The 17,177-nt window shown below is 40.6% G+C and overlaps 1 protein-coding gene across 7 annotated transcripts in view; it reads left to right on the top strand.

Annotated features, from left to right (window-relative positions):
• LOC100091671 (zinc finger MYM-type protein 4) overlaps positions 1-17,177 on the top strand; it is a 62,636-nt gene that overhangs the window by 28,369 nt on the left and 17,090 nt on the right. For 6 of the 7 annotated variants that reach the window (XR_005660931.1, XM_029081519.2, XM_029081517.2 and 3 more), the window contains 15 exons: positions 1,556-1,726; positions 2,201-2,285; positions 2,557-2,809; positions 6,765-6,939; positions 7,042-7,278; positions 9,276-9,426; positions 9,862-9,977; positions 10,456-10,731; positions 11,065-11,215; positions 11,858-12,030; positions 12,518-12,671; positions 14,115-14,258; positions 14,453-14,490; positions 15,957-16,101; positions 16,554-16,672. Coding sequence is in view for 6 of the 7 variants with exons in the window: in XM_029081519.2 (XP_028937352.1) it covers positions 1,556-1,726; positions 2,201-2,285; positions 2,557-2,809; positions 6,765-6,939; positions 7,042-7,278; positions 9,276-9,426; positions 9,862-9,977; positions 10,456-10,731; positions 11,065-11,215; positions 11,858-12,030; positions 12,518-12,671; positions 14,115-14,258; positions 14,453-14,490; positions 15,957-16,101; positions 16,554-16,672 (2,388 nt within the window). In the remaining variant the exon portion in view is untranslated. The remainder of the gene's footprint in view (positions 1-1,555; positions 1,727-2,200; positions 2,286-2,556; positions 2,810-6,764; positions 6,940-7,041; positions 7,279-9,275; positions 9,427-9,861; positions 9,978-10,455; positions 10,732-11,064; positions 11,216-11,857; positions 12,031-12,517; positions 12,672-14,114; positions 14,259-14,452; positions 14,491-15,956; positions 16,102-16,553; positions 16,673-17,177) is intronic. The other variant, XM_029081513.2, reaches the window with a different exon arrangement.

Genomic DNA, 17,177 nt, shown 5'->3' with positions numbered 1-17,177 from the left:
ATGAACCACTTGACCAGTGGTTGCTTTGTTTTTATTTAATCCATAGTATTTAAAGTATTCATTAATCACCAGGTATCCTCTTTTTTTTCCTCTGTGTGTGTCTCTCTTTTTTAATGGTATTTTTAAAGTTATTACTATGTGGCAGGCAAGTGCCAGGCATGGCTGCCCCATCCCTTAAGACTGTAAGCTCCTGGAGGGCAGAGTCTGTGACTCTTACTAATGATAATGATGGTATTTGTTAAGAGCTTACTATGTGCCTTATGATTTATTTTTATAAGCACTGGGCTAGATACTAGCTAATCAGGTTGGTCACAGTCCAGGTCCCACATTGGGCTCAAAGTCTTAGTCTCCATTTTACATAAGAGAGAACTGAGGCACAGAGAAGTGGAGTGACTTGCCAGGAACACACAGCAGTCAAGTTTCTTCAGAGGAAACCAATACAAAGGACACACAAAGGTGTACTTGTCTACTCGTTGCTGTTCCTTTAGCCAAGAACAAGCCACATTAAGTTGAACATGTGCCTACCACCCATTTTAGTGGCCTTTGTCTTTTAAAATCTTGGTATTTCCAACAGCCAAAGAAAGAAAAAAAGTGGAAGTAGGATAGGCCAAGTTTCAAAGTTTTTACTGTCTTTCGTGTTGAGTGGTAAAAATCCAGCCCATACAGAACTCTGCTCCCTTAGTTTCTCTCCACAGGGCACCCGATCTTTCTTAGGTGCCACAAGACTTTCTCTCCATTCTGACTCCTGTACTCCTTCCATGATACTACCGCCTAGGTTAACACTGGAAACCTGGGAATGGCCTGCTCTGGTTTTGAGAGGGGAGCATTCCATTTTTATTTAGAGAATCTGGGGAAGGAATCTGGAAATCACATCAGCCAGATCACCCGGAATCTTGAATATGTGTGTGTATTCAGTCGTATTTCTTGAGCGCTTACTGTGTCCAGAGCGTACCATGTGGAGTGCTGTACTGTGAAGGGTGTATTGTGGAAAAATAGTGTATAATACCCCTTGATTCAGTGGGAATGAATGGGTTGGGGGGGTAGACGGTTTGAAGATACCGTCGTGACTGAAGCTTTTCAATGTTTCTTTATTATGTCCACCATTAGCAGATTGCTGTATAGCGTTGATCTTCTTTCTACTGAGTTCAGTGCTGTAAAGTTCCAAAACACAAAGTTCACTACAGTAAGGCTAAGGCGGAGGCTGGGAAATTTAGCTACATTACACCTTGACCAATGTCATGTGCATGTGTACATCTAATTTCTTCCAAAAACTCAGTTTCCTTCCACTAAGTTGTGAATTGGGTTATACTTACACAGACTCATGTTGAGGGAAGAACATTGCCTAATTTTTCCATCATGTTAGAGTGAATCATGTAGCAAGACTGGGTATATGCAATGTATCCATATAAGACTGGATATATCCTTGTCTCTTACATTTAGCCCAACTCTGGATGGAAAGATGGGTATTGATTTTTGTTGAGTTTTGTGAAATAGTGAGAAACCTGAAGTTTTTTGAGTATTCAGTAATACCTTTAGTAATCTTATTGTGTTTTAGGAGTCTAGCTATCCATTTACTGGTAAGGAGTCCATTGGTCAGGAACTGGGCAATTCGTTTGCATCAAATATTAGAATTAAAGAAGAACCTTTGGATGATGAATATGATAAAGCAATGGCACCACAACAGGGGCTGCTAGATAAAATTAAAGATGAACCTGACAATGCTCAGGTAAGTATTTTTTCATATCGTTTTGCTGTGGCTGTTTCACAAAATGAATTATGTATTTGAGTTTGGCTGTTGTGCTTTGTTGGTTGGAGATATAGGATTTCCACATCACTGGGTTAGAGCCAGTATTCAGATAGTTATGGGGTCTGTTGGAAAACATACATAGGACGACCCATTTTGCTTTCTGTTTTTATGTGGAGAAACTAGGGGCTTCCCTCCCCCACACCTTTCAAGTCAAGATTAGACTTGAAAAAAGATCAAGATTCCTTAGCAATAAAAAGATATTATGAAAAACAAATCCTTTTTCTTAAGGATGATATGAGGAGGTTAATGGAGTAGTGGGTTGTTTTTTTAATTAATTTGGAAGAGGCCTTTGGGACTTAAAATGTGCTGTTTTTAATAATACATTTGTACTTTTCTGTTGCCTCATTAAGTCTTTTTGAAGGCAATATTGCATTATTATTCTTTTCATTTCAGGAGTATGGTCATGGTCAACAGTCAAAAACTCAAGATGGGGAACTGAAAATTAGTGCTGTTTTTTCTGTCAGTGGTAGTCCTCTTGGTAAGAAACAAAAATGTCTAATTAATTCTGATCATTCTGTCAAGTATTAGTAGAAGAAAGTGGTTTTATACTTTCATACACTTTTATATTTAGGATCGTCTTAATACTATTAACAAAAGAGACAGGTTAGCTGTTGCTGCTTTGTTGTGCTTTTGATTGTACTCTCCAAAATTATGGTTGGATTTAAAGACTGAGAGAGGTCTGAAAGAAAAAAGCCTGTATGCTTAAATGTTCATGAAATTTTTTTTCCCTTTCTCTTTTGCTTTTCTAGCTCCCCAGTTAACAACAGGCTTTCAGCCTTCGCTAGCATCTTCTGGCATGAATAAAATGCTTCCTTCAGTTCCATCAACAGCTGTTCGGGTGTCCTGTTCTGGCTGTAAAAAAATTCTTCAAAAGGGACAAACCGCATATCAGAGGAAGGGGTCTACTCAGCTATTCTGCTCAACACTGTGCCTCACTGGATACACAGTTCCACCTGCCCGTCCAACACTTTCTTCCAAGAAAATCTGCTCAAGCTGCTCAAAGTATATCAACATTTTCTATATGTGCCCTCATTTGTTCAGTTTCTTCGTCCTTATCTTGCAATTAGACATTTATGGTTCAGTAAGATTTTTTTTTCCCCTGAAGAAATGTTGCATCTGTCAATCAATATAAGCATGGAACCTGTTGACTGTTCGTAATAGACTGATTTAGAAATTGCGCTAGAGGTTTGCAGACTTTAGAGGTTTTCAGAAGGAGGGGTCCCAGGAGTCTATGACTCTGCATGGGTCTTGCACTCCCCAAAACTCCATAGGGCCATCACTGGGGTTTAAAGCAGACATCTCCCCTCCCAGTGCAATCGTCCAGGGCGGGAGGCTTTCGGGGTTGTCACTGCACCTTTGCAAGCCCCATCCCTGGATTCTGAGCCAGCTTTCTAGTCTTTTTAATTGAAATTCTCTTCACTAGAAAAAGGCAAAATAAATGTTTCTTGATCCCCTACTGTGGTTTTTAGTACTGAAAGATATTGCCCTTAAGCCATAGAATAAGCATTTAGCACTTCCTTTCCCCACCCCCCAGCACAAGTCTTGGAGACTAGTCCCCAGCAACTGCTTAGCCATAGTACCCAGCCCTCTGAAATTCTTGATCGGCAGGCCAGCCTTACCAAGTTGGGGCAGTGGGAAGCTAGCTACTCCTTACCTTAGACTTACTTGTAAAAGTGGGTGTTCTTCTGCCATTGATGTTTCATTTGGATCATTGATCCACACTCTCCCTTCAGCCCTAGACTGATAGGATCATTTGGATCATTCACTGACCATTACAAAGTGACTTAGATTCAAGTCCATCTGTAGCTCGGTCTTCTTTTTTAATGTTCCCTTCCAACAGAGGGAAAGTTCCCTATGGTCATTTAGTTCTTAAAGGTCAATTTAAACTACATCCTTTGACCGAACTCCCCCTCCCCCTCGCCTTGGGACATCAAGGTTGAATTGATCCAGTTGTCAAATCCCCTTTCAAGCTACAGCTTCAATTCCTCACCTGGAAAATTCTGTTTCTGATGGCAGTCACTTCTGTTTGGAAGCACCTCTAGTCCGTAGTGACCAACTTTCCTTTCATCTGAATCTTCAAAGCCAAGATCCTACACTGCACTCATCTGGGTTACCTCCTCAGGGAAGTCCCCAATTACCTCATCAACCAAAAGATCGATCTTCCTTTCCTATTCTTCCCCAACCCCCCAGGTCCAGGGAGAGCCACTGTTCATACTTTTTACGTCAGATGGGCAGTTCTGAACAACTGGGAATGCTCCGAAAGCTTTGAGATGTAACAAGCTAATGTTCGTTAGAAAAAAGGGAAATCATTTCTTGGAATTCCGCCTTCCCAGAACATGCCACCTAGAAACGCATGTTGGTTGATCAAATGCCTCCTGTTCTATAATAGGGAACAGGACCAGCCCTCCAAGGACCTGCCTCAGCCCATTCCACTTAATAGCCTAGACAAAAGTCCCCATAGAAGACACGTCATCCACTCCTCATGTTCATTGGCTACTTCCCTCTAGATGCAGCTTGTTTTGGTAGCCCTCTCTGAAGTCATTTGCACTTCCCTCTGAGGCTAGCTCTTCAACTTATTAGAGAGATCATCTGGTAGGTCGCTTTCCCATCTTGGAATCAAGAAAGGTTTTCTTACCTTAACTTGCTTTTTCTGAAGGCGTATAGGCGTGCCAGATGAGCATGCCAGCCCAACCGGCCCTCTCAGGAGGATAGTGATTTTCTACTCCCCTATTCTCTTTGACAGAGTATTGACTCTATTGAAAAATTGGAGGGCAAAAGGGCTGACCTTCTTAGAATTATGGGGAAGGGTGTACCCTCATGTCTACTTGATCAGGCTGCCTCTCCCTTGGGAAGTATCCAGTTTCAGACCAACTGGTGGGCCTACATACCTTCAGAGAACTCAGGTATTGGCAACTATGTTTTAAATTCTACCTCCTCCATCTCCCACTTTCTGACTCGGTCCTTTCCCTTAGATATTTCCACTGAATTTTTCAAAGTAGAACTGTATGATAATTGGAATTGTAAGAATACAGGACACTCCCAAAATAGTGGAAGTGAATAAAGGTTTACCTGAGAAAAAGAAATGATAAACGCCCCCTCTAAATAACTAAATTGGTGTTCTTGAAATGGAGATTAAAAATCAGTGATCATTTCTCTCAAATTCATCGGATAGCTGTTTTCAAAATGGATTCTCTTTTCCCCTCAATTTGGAAAGATAACAAAAATCTCCCTCTGCTGGTGTATATGGAGAAAACACTACTAGATAAGGAAGTTTAATAATAATTTCTGTATGTTTTAAAAAATGGTCTTTGGAATCTGTGGTAAGAGTTTAAATTGTAGAACTGATTGATTTGAAATTGTAATAAGTTAGCACCTTTTGTGGCATTCTCTCCAAACTAAGCAGCGTAGCGTAGTGGAGAGAATTCAGGCCTGGGAGTCAGAAGGACCTGGGTTCTAATTTCAGCTCTGCCAGTTGCATGCTTTGTGACCTCGGGCAAGTGACTTAACTTCTCACTGTCTGTTTCCTCAACTGTAAAATGCGGATACATGTTCTCCCTCCTACTTAGAATGTGAGCCCCATGTGGGACAGGGACTGTGTCTGACCTAATTGATTTGTACCTACCCCAGCACTTAGAGCACTGTTTGACACAGAGTAAGTGCTTAAGTACCATAAAAAACAAAAAAAGACAAACCGTATTTTGGTTTCAACTGCCCAGATAAGGTCCTCAAATATGCCATAACACCGTTTCTTTCTCACTGTAGTGGTAGAATATGTGATTTATAAAATGTAGTATTATTCACTTGTCCTTTGAAGCTCAAGGCATTTTTACAAAATTAAGGGTATTAAAACATTAGAAATGCCATTTTTGGATCTGATCAGTGGTCCACCCAGCCTGTGTTCTGTCTTTTGCAGTGGCAGCAGGGTGCTTAGAAGAATGGTGCACTAATTGCTCAACATAACATCCATCCTAATGGTTAGGAATGTACTCTCCCATGTAATCTTTCCTTTCTATATTCTTAACTCTCTTCATAGTTTCCCTACTGCAAGAGACTTGCCTGCAGGCTTTCAAGATTAGCTCAGCATAAAAAATGAATATTGCACATTTCTTGTTTCATGCTATGCCATGAAAGAATCCCAGTTTACAGTAATTAGCTGATTTACTCTGAATTTGTTTGTCCAGCACATTGCTGCAGCAGTTCTAATTCTTTTCAAATAAGAACTGGCATTTCCATTACCTTATTCCTTTTGAATGTCTAGCCCTTAAAAACACTTGTTATTGGTTCCTAATCCTACAATTGTTTGACCTCTAAGTCATTCTTGCACATTTCAACATACAAATAAAGTAACAGTGGGACGAGAGAAAAGAGGAAATGTATTTACTTCTGATGTCAAATTCTCTTTGCTAAACAAAGAGCTATTCATTTGGTCAACCATGATACCGAGGAGGAAGAAATAGAGTAGTGGATGGATTGCAGCAGTAGTGATGTTGTTTAAACCTGAAAAAACCAGTAGCTCACCAGTGGCATAGATTAGTTTTCTGTAGTTTTTCTGTATCTTACCAGAAATACTTTGGTTAATTTTGATTGCCTTCATGTGCTGTACCAAAAAAACATTTATTTACAGAGATGTATTATGTAGACAGGTAGCCTTCATTCTTATGCTATGGAGCCTTCATTTTGATTTCAGATGATTTTTAACTTTTAGAAAGAAATTACTTCCTTGAGATTAAGATATTGAAGCAGTAATACAACTTGTGAGGGTGTCATGGGCTAAGAGATCCTTGTTTCCTTTTCACATCTAAACCATCCAGACATGCAGCAGGTCTGTGAGTTCTCCTCATCAAACTTAATATCACTTCACTGAATGCAATGCTTCTAATGTCTTTCCAGGTGGAAGAAACAGCATTTGCGGAGAAGCTGCCATTCATAATGCTAATTTTGATTTGTCATCTTTCAGAGACATATTAAATCCAAAAGATGTGATCACTGCTCAATTTGACAACACAAGCTCTAGCAAAGATTTTTGCAGCCAGTCATGTCTGTCTATGTATGAGCTGAAAAGAAAGCCTGTTGTCACCATCCACACCAATAGCATCTCAACGAAGTGCAGTATGTGCCAGAAGAATGCAGTTGTGAGTTGTACTTTCAGCTTCTTGAGGTTCTCTTTGACTTGCTCGAAGATCAGGATTTTGCTCCAATTCCAATTTTACGTGTCGTGTTTTGTTTTCTTTCAGATTCGGCATGAAGTCAATTACCAGAACGTGGTACATAAGCTCTGCAGCGATGCCTGCTTCTCCAAGTTCCGCTCTGCTAACAACCTCACTATGAACTGTTGTGAGAACTGTGGGGGTTACTGTTACAGTGGCTCTGGCCAGTGTCACATGCTTCAAATAGAAGGACAATCTAAGAAGTTTTGTAGTTCAACATGTGTCACGGCATACAAGCAGGTACATACCCAAACTTGCACCAAGGTAACTACAGCTATAATACATCATGCAAAACTATAATTCACCGTTATTGATTAATCACTATTTGGAGTGGGTGGGCCTGTACTCTTTCAGTTGAAGTGAATGCATGTTACTGAAGTGAGGAACTTGTATTTCATTTGTGCTAGTGAAAGTTTTCAACTTCAGAAGGGTTGGGAAGGGGAGGGAGGAATGTGGCGCCCCAGATGAAAAGGAAGCAAGGGGCACTCAGTAAATGCTGCTGCTACTAAGACTGTCATAGTGGCGGAGGATTGAAGATAAATTAGATGACCTCTGGAGGTCCTCCGAGTTCAGAAATTCTCTAAGATCATTTCTCAATCTTGTGATTAAAAGTCCATTTGATCCCTTAATTGGTGTGGTATCTGGGAAGCACCTGCTGTGCACAGCACAGAACTAAGCGTTCGGGAAAAGACAACAGAATTACCTCACTTCCATCTTTCTTACCTCTGACTTTGCTCACGCCTTCCCTTCTGCCTGAAACGCGTTCCCCCTTTACATCTGACAGACCACTGTTCTCCCCATCTTCAAGGCCCTTCTGAAATCGTATTTCCTCCAGGAGGCTTGCCCTGATTAATCTCTCATCGCTGCACCTTATGTCCTCACTCCTACTTCAGTCTTAGTGTCACTTCTAAGCACTTGATACTTATACCCCAGACCCTCACACTTAGGTACGAATCTTTAAACTCTGTTACCTCCCCTACCTGTAATTTATTTTAGTTTCTGCATCTCCCTAAGCGCCCCCGCCAATAAATTGGCAGGGATCATGCCTTCTATGATCCTGACCCAACAGTCCAGCCCACAACTTGACTCCTCTAACCAACCTACTCACTATACCTCAATCCTGTCTATCTCGCCACCTATCCCTTGCCCAAATCCTCCCTCTGGCCAGGAATTCCCCCCCTCCTTCATGTAAGCTAGGCCACCACTCTCCCCACTTTCAGAGCCTTATTAAAGTCACATCTCTCCCAAAGTAAGCCCTCATTTCCTTTTCTACCATCCCTTCTTTGTCACTTATGCATTTGTATCGCTACCCATTAAGCATTTATCACCCTGCCTTCAACCCCGCAGCTCTTTCGTGCATATACATAATTTATTTTACTATCTCCCCCTCTGTGGGCAGGGAACAGATGTACCAATTCTGTTATATTGTACTCTCCCCAGCTCTTAGTACACTGCTCTGCACATAGTAAGTGCTCAGTAAATACCATTAATTGCTTGCTAGTATACTCTCCCAGGCCCTTAGTCATTTGCACAGAGTAAACTTTCTATTGATCACTACTGATTACTGAGCCATAATCCCAATATGCAAAAAATATCTTGTTAACAGGTCCCTAGGAGTGGAGGGGTTTGGGGATGGATTTTTGTTTTTCTGTTTTGTTTTTTGTAATCAGTTCCCTTTATAGCTTTTTTTTTGAATCCCCATATTTTTATCTATGTGCTGATATTGGATTTTACCAGGTGAATTTGAATATACAGTATAAACCATATATAGCAGCATTGCAATGTCATTTTAAGGAACGTTGGGTTGTGTTTGAGAAATTTTAAAAAAATAGTTTTGGAAAAGGAAATCAGGAATGTCATTTTGGCATTTAAAAAAAATTCAAGTCTTTTTAAAAATAGTTAAAAACCGTTTAGCTTAATTGATAGCCGTAATACACTGTTCAGCTGTATAATTTTTCCAAATATTCCTTGCTTGCTTGGATAATAGCCTGTTTTTACTTGGGGGAAAAACTGATATTGATTTACTTCTAAAGATGTTTGAATGATGATCTGATAGAGCAATGAGTAGAGAAATGGGTCTCTGAGACCCCAGCATCCCCTGATTTTTGGAAAAATCCCTTAGCCTTCGTAGATCTGTTTAACTTGATGTTCTGAAGTTTTCTGACAATATGGATATCAATTTTAAATAACTGAAAGGCTTTGGAAGCAGTACTACGAATCTTTAAAATATATAAGTGAATGGTATTTTATTCTCTTGATAGAAATCAGCAAAAATTACTCCGTGCGCGCTTTGCAAATCATTGAGGTCTTCAGCTGAAATGATCGAGAACACGAATAACTTGGGGAAAACAGAGCTTTTCTGCTCTGTTAATTGTTTATCCGCATACAGAGTTAAGATGGTTACTTCTGCAGGTAATGCAAGGCCATATGGGTAGTTTGTATGCTTAATAATAGTTGAGAAGAGAGTAGGATTGATTTATTTTTTTTCCCCACAATGGCTCACTCGTGTGCAATTTTCACTGATCCCCAAAGCAAAAGGGAATAGAAATAAGACTGTAAGGAATTATCCATCAGTTATTTTGCATGTCTTATGTACACATTCATGCTAATTTAATTCAACATTAATTTATTTTTGCTTTTGTGAGTTGGAGAAATGGGGACTTGGCTCTTGGCAGGCAGAGTTTAATCTTGTGCTAATTTGCCTAACCGATATTGGTTTTGTATTAGTTCACTTTTGAAATTTTAGTGTCTTGAATTTCCTTCTTCCTTTTCGTGGTCCCGGTACGCAAGCCTTTTTGGAACATTTGTATACATTACTCATTGAGGTTAATTTTTCCTTTACTTAAGGTGTCCAAGTTCAGTGTAACAGCTGTAAAACCTCAGCAGTCCCTCAGTACCACCTGGCTATGTCAGATGGAAGTATACGTAACTTCTGCAGCTACAGCTGTGTAATCGCTTTCCAGGTATGATATGGACTCCTCTTCTTTGTCCACCCCACCACACCCATTCAGAAAATCACTTTCACCTAGAACTGCAACTGTATTAAGTGTGGACTTTTGGAATTCATGCAGTCGGAGGCTCGTAAATTCCTGAAATTGCAGTTTTGCAGCCTCTTTTTTCTTCTGTGGCTGTAGACAAATCGGTGAAACCCACTATGTAAAATGCAGTGGACAGTAAGTGACCCGATCACTAATGAAAGCGATGTAAGCTCCAGGTTGAAAACTCATCGTGAGCAGGGAAGATGTCTACCTACTCTGTCAAATTCATTCAGTCGTACTTATTGAGCGCTATCTGTTGACAGAGCATTGATAAGCGTTAGTACCATGCTCTGCAAACAGCGCTCACTAAATACCATCGATTGATTGTAATATCCGTGTAGAAGAGGCGTACTACAAATTCTTATTCGAAAGGCGCCTCCTCTTTTTTCTTCGTTTCTTCCAGAACTTGTTCAACAAGCCGACAGGAATGAACTCTTCCGTCGTACCCCTGTCTCAGGGTCAAGTCATCGTAAGCATTCCCACGGGGGCAACAGTAACAGCAGCAGGAGGGACGACCTCTGCCGTCTCTCCCAGCTCCGTGAGTAGCTCAGCTGCAGCCGGCCTCCAGCGACTTGCCGCCCAGTCCCAGCAGGTGACTTTTGCCCGGACCGTTGTGAAGCTCAAGTGTCAACACTGTAACCGCCTGTTTGCCACAAAACCTGAACTTCTTGACTACAAGGTAACTGTGCCTCAGCTACGTCGTCTCAAAAATGGGGATGAAGACTGTGATCCCCATGTGGGAGAGGAACTGAGTCTAACCTGATTACCTTATATCTTCCTGCAGCACTACTGAATAGTGCCTAGCATGTAGTAAGCGGTTAACAAATACTGTTAAAAAAAAGGTAACAGTGGAGACTTTTATAAATGAGTATGCCTTCATTCTTTTGCAGAGGATTTAATGGTTTTGTTACCTTTAACCCAGCCCTTTTTTCTCTCCCGGATTAAAGGGCAAGGGAGTTCCAGAAGAAAGAAACCATTTTGTTTTAATATAATGACGTCTCTTTGGTTGCAGGGTAAAATGTTTCAGTTTTGCGGAAAGACATGTTGTGATGAATATAAGAAGATAAATAGTGTCATGGCGATGTGTGAATACTGTAAAATTGAAAAGATTATAAAGGAGACCGTGCGATTCTCAGGAGTTGACAAGCCATTCTGTAGTGAAGGTAAAAATAAGAAAGGGCAGTTGAGTTCAGTTAACTTGTTTTATTTGCAGTCACAAAATTCCTGTCATCCAAAAAAACTAACATCATTCTAGTGTTCACCAGACATTTTTAATTTCAAGTGATATAATAATTTTAATGGGGGTAGGATGGGGAGATGACAGTTTCTTGGTATAATTCTGAAGAGTTGTGAATTGTACTAACGAACCTCTGAGTTTTCTAAGCCTTCTATCTCTGCTCAGGAGGGACTGTACATAAGTCACCCCAGTCAAATTTCTAATATGTTGAACACATCTCTTTTTAGCAGTTAAATCTTTAGATATAGGTGAAAACATTAACTAGATTAAAAGGTATTACAACCTTTATTGGTGGTGTGTGAACCAGGCATATCAGTCTCATGGCAAGTAATTTATTTTGTGAGGTGTAGTAGAACGATTGCAGCGGAGTTGGGGCGTCCTGGGAGAGATGGGTCAGAGACAACTCGACCTAATAGTGTTAAGTATTACTGCATTAAGCATTGAGAAAATACCCAGGTAGGGCTTAGACAGGGTCTGGAATTGCTCTGAAATCTGTATTAACTTGTGGAATCCATGTGGTTCCTTACTATTAATGAAATTTTGGCAATTTCCCCTTCTGTGTTTTTAGGTTGTAAACTGCTCTATAAACATGACTTGGCGAAACGCTGGGGAAACCACTGTAAAATGTGCAGTTACTGTTTACAGACATCCCCCAAACTGGTACAGAACCATTTTGGGGGAAAGATGGAAGAGTTCTGTTGTGAGGAGTGCATGTCCAAATTTACGGTTTTGTTCTATCAGGTAAACAGAATTCAAACCCTTGTTTTGGTAGAAGTTGCTTACACTTGGAACTTTTTTTTCTTTTCCTTATTCTTCAAGTATTGAAGAATTATTTGGTTCCTGAAAACTGTAAGTCAAATGAATTCAGGTCCTCTTCAATAAAATCTGGTATTAGAAAAAAATAAATATGAATTTAGGGGTTGTTTTTTTACCAAGTGAAGATCTTGTTTGTGGCCATCCTACTTCTTTTGCTGTCCTATATTCCAGCCTGATTTTATACTTCCTATGTCTCTAATTTGTAACTTTATTGTTTTTATGGTACTTTTTCATTCTGAGGTTTAAATAGTTAAAATTGAGGCCTTTTAGACTGGCTCATTTTCCAGGCCGGTCCTGGTTTTGCGATTCTTTCACTGGTGCATGTGAGGCCGAGGCTACAAATGTTTAGGATGTACTTACCCAGCTAATATGGTTTTCTTATTTCCCTCCTTACCTTATATTTCTTCTTTAGATGGCCAAGTGTGATGGTTGTAAACGACAGGGCAAACTCAGTGAGTCAATGAAATGGCGAGGAGACATCAAACATTTTTGTAATCTGCTGTGTATATTGATGTTCTGCAATCAGCAGAGTATCTCTGACCCTCCTCCACCTCAAAACAATGCAGGTAAAGTAGAATAGGAATTTCGAATTTTGTATCTGTACTGTTACTGGGATTTTTTTTTTAGAATGTAGCAGTTCTGTTGTGTGCATCATCATCAACTTGTGGCTAATTTTCCGAACTCCCTAGTCCCAGTCATTTAATCAGTTTTTATTGACTGATTTAGTTTAAAACCCTAGCCTCGGTCTCTGTACCACCTCTGGGCAGCTAAGTGTAGTTCACAATCAGTGTGCGCATTTTTTCCCCCAACACCTGAGGTTTACATATAAAGTTGTGTTAATACGGCCAATCTACAGATGCAAATCATTTTCTTCTTCAGGCAAAGTTAAGAAAATACATTAGGCTAAAAACGTCCATAAATCAGTCTGTCTACAGTCATTTCAGGTAAGCTGGAAATATTTGCACAAATCAGCTAGAGTGGTGAATTTCATTGTGGGGTTCTTAGTACTTTTAAGTAAAAAAAAAGTTTGAGAGGAAAAAAGTGTGACAGAGGCTTGCAGTTCACTCAATAAATACTATTGAATGAATGAATGAATAACAAAACATAGTGAACTCTAAGGCCACCTACTCTTTTTTTAAATAGCTTGAGGTGTGGGTTGTTCAAGAACTAGACTTTTCAGCCTAAAAAGGACACAGATTAACTTTTGCATTGTTGCTTTTGTGTTCAGTCAATCAGTCCTATTTATTGCGCATCTACTGTGTACAGAGCACAGTGCTAAGTGCTCGGGAGAATACAATACAGTAGAGGTCACATCTCCAAGGTGCCTTCCTCGATTAAGCCCCTCCCCCGCATCTGTGTGACCTTTGGGCATTTGATATTCACCCCACCCTCAAGCCCACAGCATTTAAGGAACATATCTTTATATATTATAAACTATTTATATTAATGTCTGTCTCCCCCTTTAGATTGTAAGCTCATTTTGGGCAGGGAACATGCCTGCTAACTCTGTTGTATCGTACTCTCCCAGTCGCTTTGGACAGTGCTCTGTACATAGTAAGCACCCAATAAATATCATTGCTGGATTGATTGATTGGGTTAGTAGACATGTTCTCTGCCCACAAGGAGATTACAGTTCAGAGGGGTAGACAGACATTAAAATAAATTACAGATAAATTCATAAGGTGCATTTTTCACAGAGGCACTCCTGTTCAAACACTGTCTTCTACCGTGGTTGTTTCCCAGTTTTTTTCTGATTGGGCATAGCTGCAAGTGAGGCCGGGTCTCTGAGCATCCTGCCAGGACGTGGAGGGGTGCTCATGGACTGCTCTTTATGTGTGGCAAAGGGACCGAGCCCATTCGAACCGAGGGCCCCTAAGATCTCCGGGATTCCAAGGAGAGGAGGAGGGGTTCGCACTTCATCCCGTCGCGTTACCGCTTCCAGTAGGGGAACAACTGTTGAGGTACAGTCCAGTTCACAAGACCCCTCTTTTTTTTTCCCCCCCAACCAGTAAATGTTTCCATGGTGCCAGCTGCTTCAACAGGCCCCCCTTCTTCTCTAAGGAAAGATTCAACTCCAGTCATAGCCAATGTGGTATCACTGGCCAGTGCTCCCGCTGCCCAGCCAACGGTTAATTCTAACAACGTTTTACAAGGTAAGACGTGACCTCCGGCCAACCGGCTGGAGCCCCCGGAGGTGTGCGATTGACAGATACACTTGGGGAAGCACAGAGACGGTGCCTGCATCATTTCAGGGACTTTGTGCTTACTGACCCAAGCGGTATCAGGATTTGTTTCTACCTGAAAGATACTTGTTGCAGAAGCTTAAATATATGTTCTAATTGTACAGGTGCTGTTCCTACTGTAACTGCAAAGATCATTGGCGATGTAAGTTTTAATTTTTTTAAGTGTCTTTTTTTGTACCAAGCACTGTGTTAGTCGGATTGGGCGTAATCATTCCTTCCGTCCTTTGAATCTTGTCATAGTACATTCTTGATAAATCTCCAAGCACATCGACAATCCTATTTCACCCTTCAGACTTTATGTCCCTATATTGGCTTCTTTCAGAAATCATTAGCATAGAAGACCCATCCAAAATTTTCTTAGTATCTCTGACTGGCCCTGGGAATGCTTCAGCCTGTAGAGGATTTCAATTTCATTAAGAACTCCATTTCTTACCTCTGCATACCAAATTGGTTTTGTTTTCTAAGTCCCCCAAATGGCTTCCCTGCTAGTTATTTTTGGCCAGAAGGTCATTTACAGAGCCACACCAACTCCTTCCTACTGCGTCCGGGTGGTGGTTGGAGGTGGGGCGGGATGGCCAGAGCGAGTAGCGGTCCGCACCAGTGCTGGTTCAGAGCCAGGTAGGAGCCATCATAGGCAGAAGCAACTGGCCAGGAGCCGGAACAAATTGGGCCCACAAGCCACATTTTCCCCACCCCTCTGCTCTCCACTTCAGCTAGGTACCTCGCATGTGAATGTATTCCCTCTTTTGGAAGGAATTGACTTTTCAGTGGATCTGTCTTTTTTTTGAAGGGGATGTTGAGTAGACTAGTGCAATATTTTCAGCCAGACCACTGAAAATTAGGGTGTCAAGCAATGTAGGCACTTGTGTCAGAAAAATTCCCATCAGATCTTCAGCATATGTTCTTGACCTTTTCATTGTATCTTGCGACATTTATATTGGCCTCAGTCAAGCTATTCTAGTTGACTGGATTACTTCTAATTGCCCTTGGTACTTATCTGCAAATGGAGCTAAATTCTTTGATTCACATTTTCAGCAAATGAAAATTCCAAAGTGTTGAATTCACCTAGCACTGTTGTTAATGCCCAGCAGCATGGCTTGGTGGAAAGAGCACATGCCTGGGAGTCAGAGGATCTGGATTCTAAACCTGGCTCTGACACTTGTCTGCTGTGTGACCTTGGGCAAGTCAGTTTGCTTTTTGAGGCCTCCATTTCCTCATCTGTAAAATGGGGATTAAGATTGTAAGCCCCATGTGGGACAGGGACCATGTATTTACCCCAGTGCTTAGTACAGTGCTTAGCACACAATGCTTAAATACCATTATTATTATTATCATTCAGTAAGCTGAAACCGTTATTATTCAGTAAGCTGATGGGTATGTTGAAGAAAATGTGTGATTGTCAAAATGACATTTTGAAAGAGGATTCCCTTTTCCCCTCCCTCACCATTTTGGAGAATTAAGTTTTCTCTGAAATTCACTGCTGGAGGTTTAACCTAATGTTGTCCATGCAACTTTTAATCTGGTCTTCCCTTTCCAATTATAGTAGTGACTGTAGTCAGTGTTGATATATTGAACATCTCTATGGTTTCTTGATCTATTTTTAATCAGGCAAGTACGCAGACAGATGCTCTGAAACTTCCACCCTCCCAACCTCCCCGGCTTTTAAAGAACAAAGCGTTACTGTGCAAGCCCATCACCCAAACCAAGGCCACTTCTTGCAAACCACATACACAAAACAAGGAATGTCAAACAGGTTTGTTCCTGGAGTTTTTCAGGTTTTGAATTTTGTTTTTTCTTGGTTTGTTTTTAATTTTTAAGTGAAGCAGTAAGTTACTGACATAATCTTATGAGAAAACTATTTAGTCATTCTTTGAATATGATGTCCTTTGATCACATCATATCAACTCATTTGAAACTTCGTTCCTGCTTTACAAAGTTAAACAGCATACACTAAATTAAATCTCTTTTCAGGGAAATCTTTTGGGTTACCTGAGACATAGATATCTCATGGGAAATTAGACATACATGTGTGCACACAGGTGCAGGAGACTCTCCATTCATTGGAATCTATTTGTGAGGGTCCCTTAGCTTCATATTTTAATGGGTTTGGTTGTTTAAAAAAAATCCCTGGGAACTACTGTGAAATTAATTTATTTTCTTTCCTTCTCTCTCCTTGTATTTTTATTTTTTATTTTTTTTAATTAGAAGATACTCCAGTTCAGCCACAAATGCTTGTGGTTCCGATTCCGGTGCCCGTGTTTGTCCCTGTACCCCTGCACCTTTATACCCAGTATGCACCAATCCCACTTGGGATTCCACTTCCGGTGAGTGATCATCTAAGTATTTTCTAAAATGGTATTTATTAAGTTCCTACTCTGTGCCGAGTGTTGAAATGCATAAAAGATGATCAGGTTAGATAGCGCCAGTCCCACATGGGGCTCTCAGTCCAAGAAGAAAGGAGAACAGGTATCTCGTCCCTATTTTTCAGATGAGAAAACTGAGACTCAGGAAGATTAAGTGATTTGCTTAGGGTTACATAGGCCAGTGGTAGAGCTGGGATTTGAACCCAGGTCTTCCGACTCCCAATTCCGGGCTATTTCCCCTGCGAAGAAATATTTGAATGAGATTTCCTGTACTGTGTGGTTCCTGCAATTGGAATGGGATTCTTAATTCACCTGATTGGAAAGGGAGAGGGGAAAAGTACAATAATATTTAATACAGTGATCAAGAATGCTGTGATCACAATTGCTTGGGATTATTATCACACAGGATACTCTTATCTGATCAGACCCATTTTCAAAATGTTTATGAACTGATTGTGTTGTATCT

This window comes from Ornithorhynchus anatinus, chromosome 16 (genome assembly GCF_004115215.2).
Source record: "Ornithorhynchus anatinus isolate Pmale09 chromosome 16, mOrnAna1.pri.v4, whole genome shotgun sequence".
NCBI classification, from domain to species: domain Eukaryota; kingdom Metazoa; phylum Chordata; class Mammalia; order Monotremata; family Ornithorhynchidae; genus Ornithorhynchus; species Ornithorhynchus anatinus.
The sequence above is the reverse complement of the archived record's forward strand: the minus strand, read 5'-3'. Positions and strand labels throughout refer to the sequence as shown.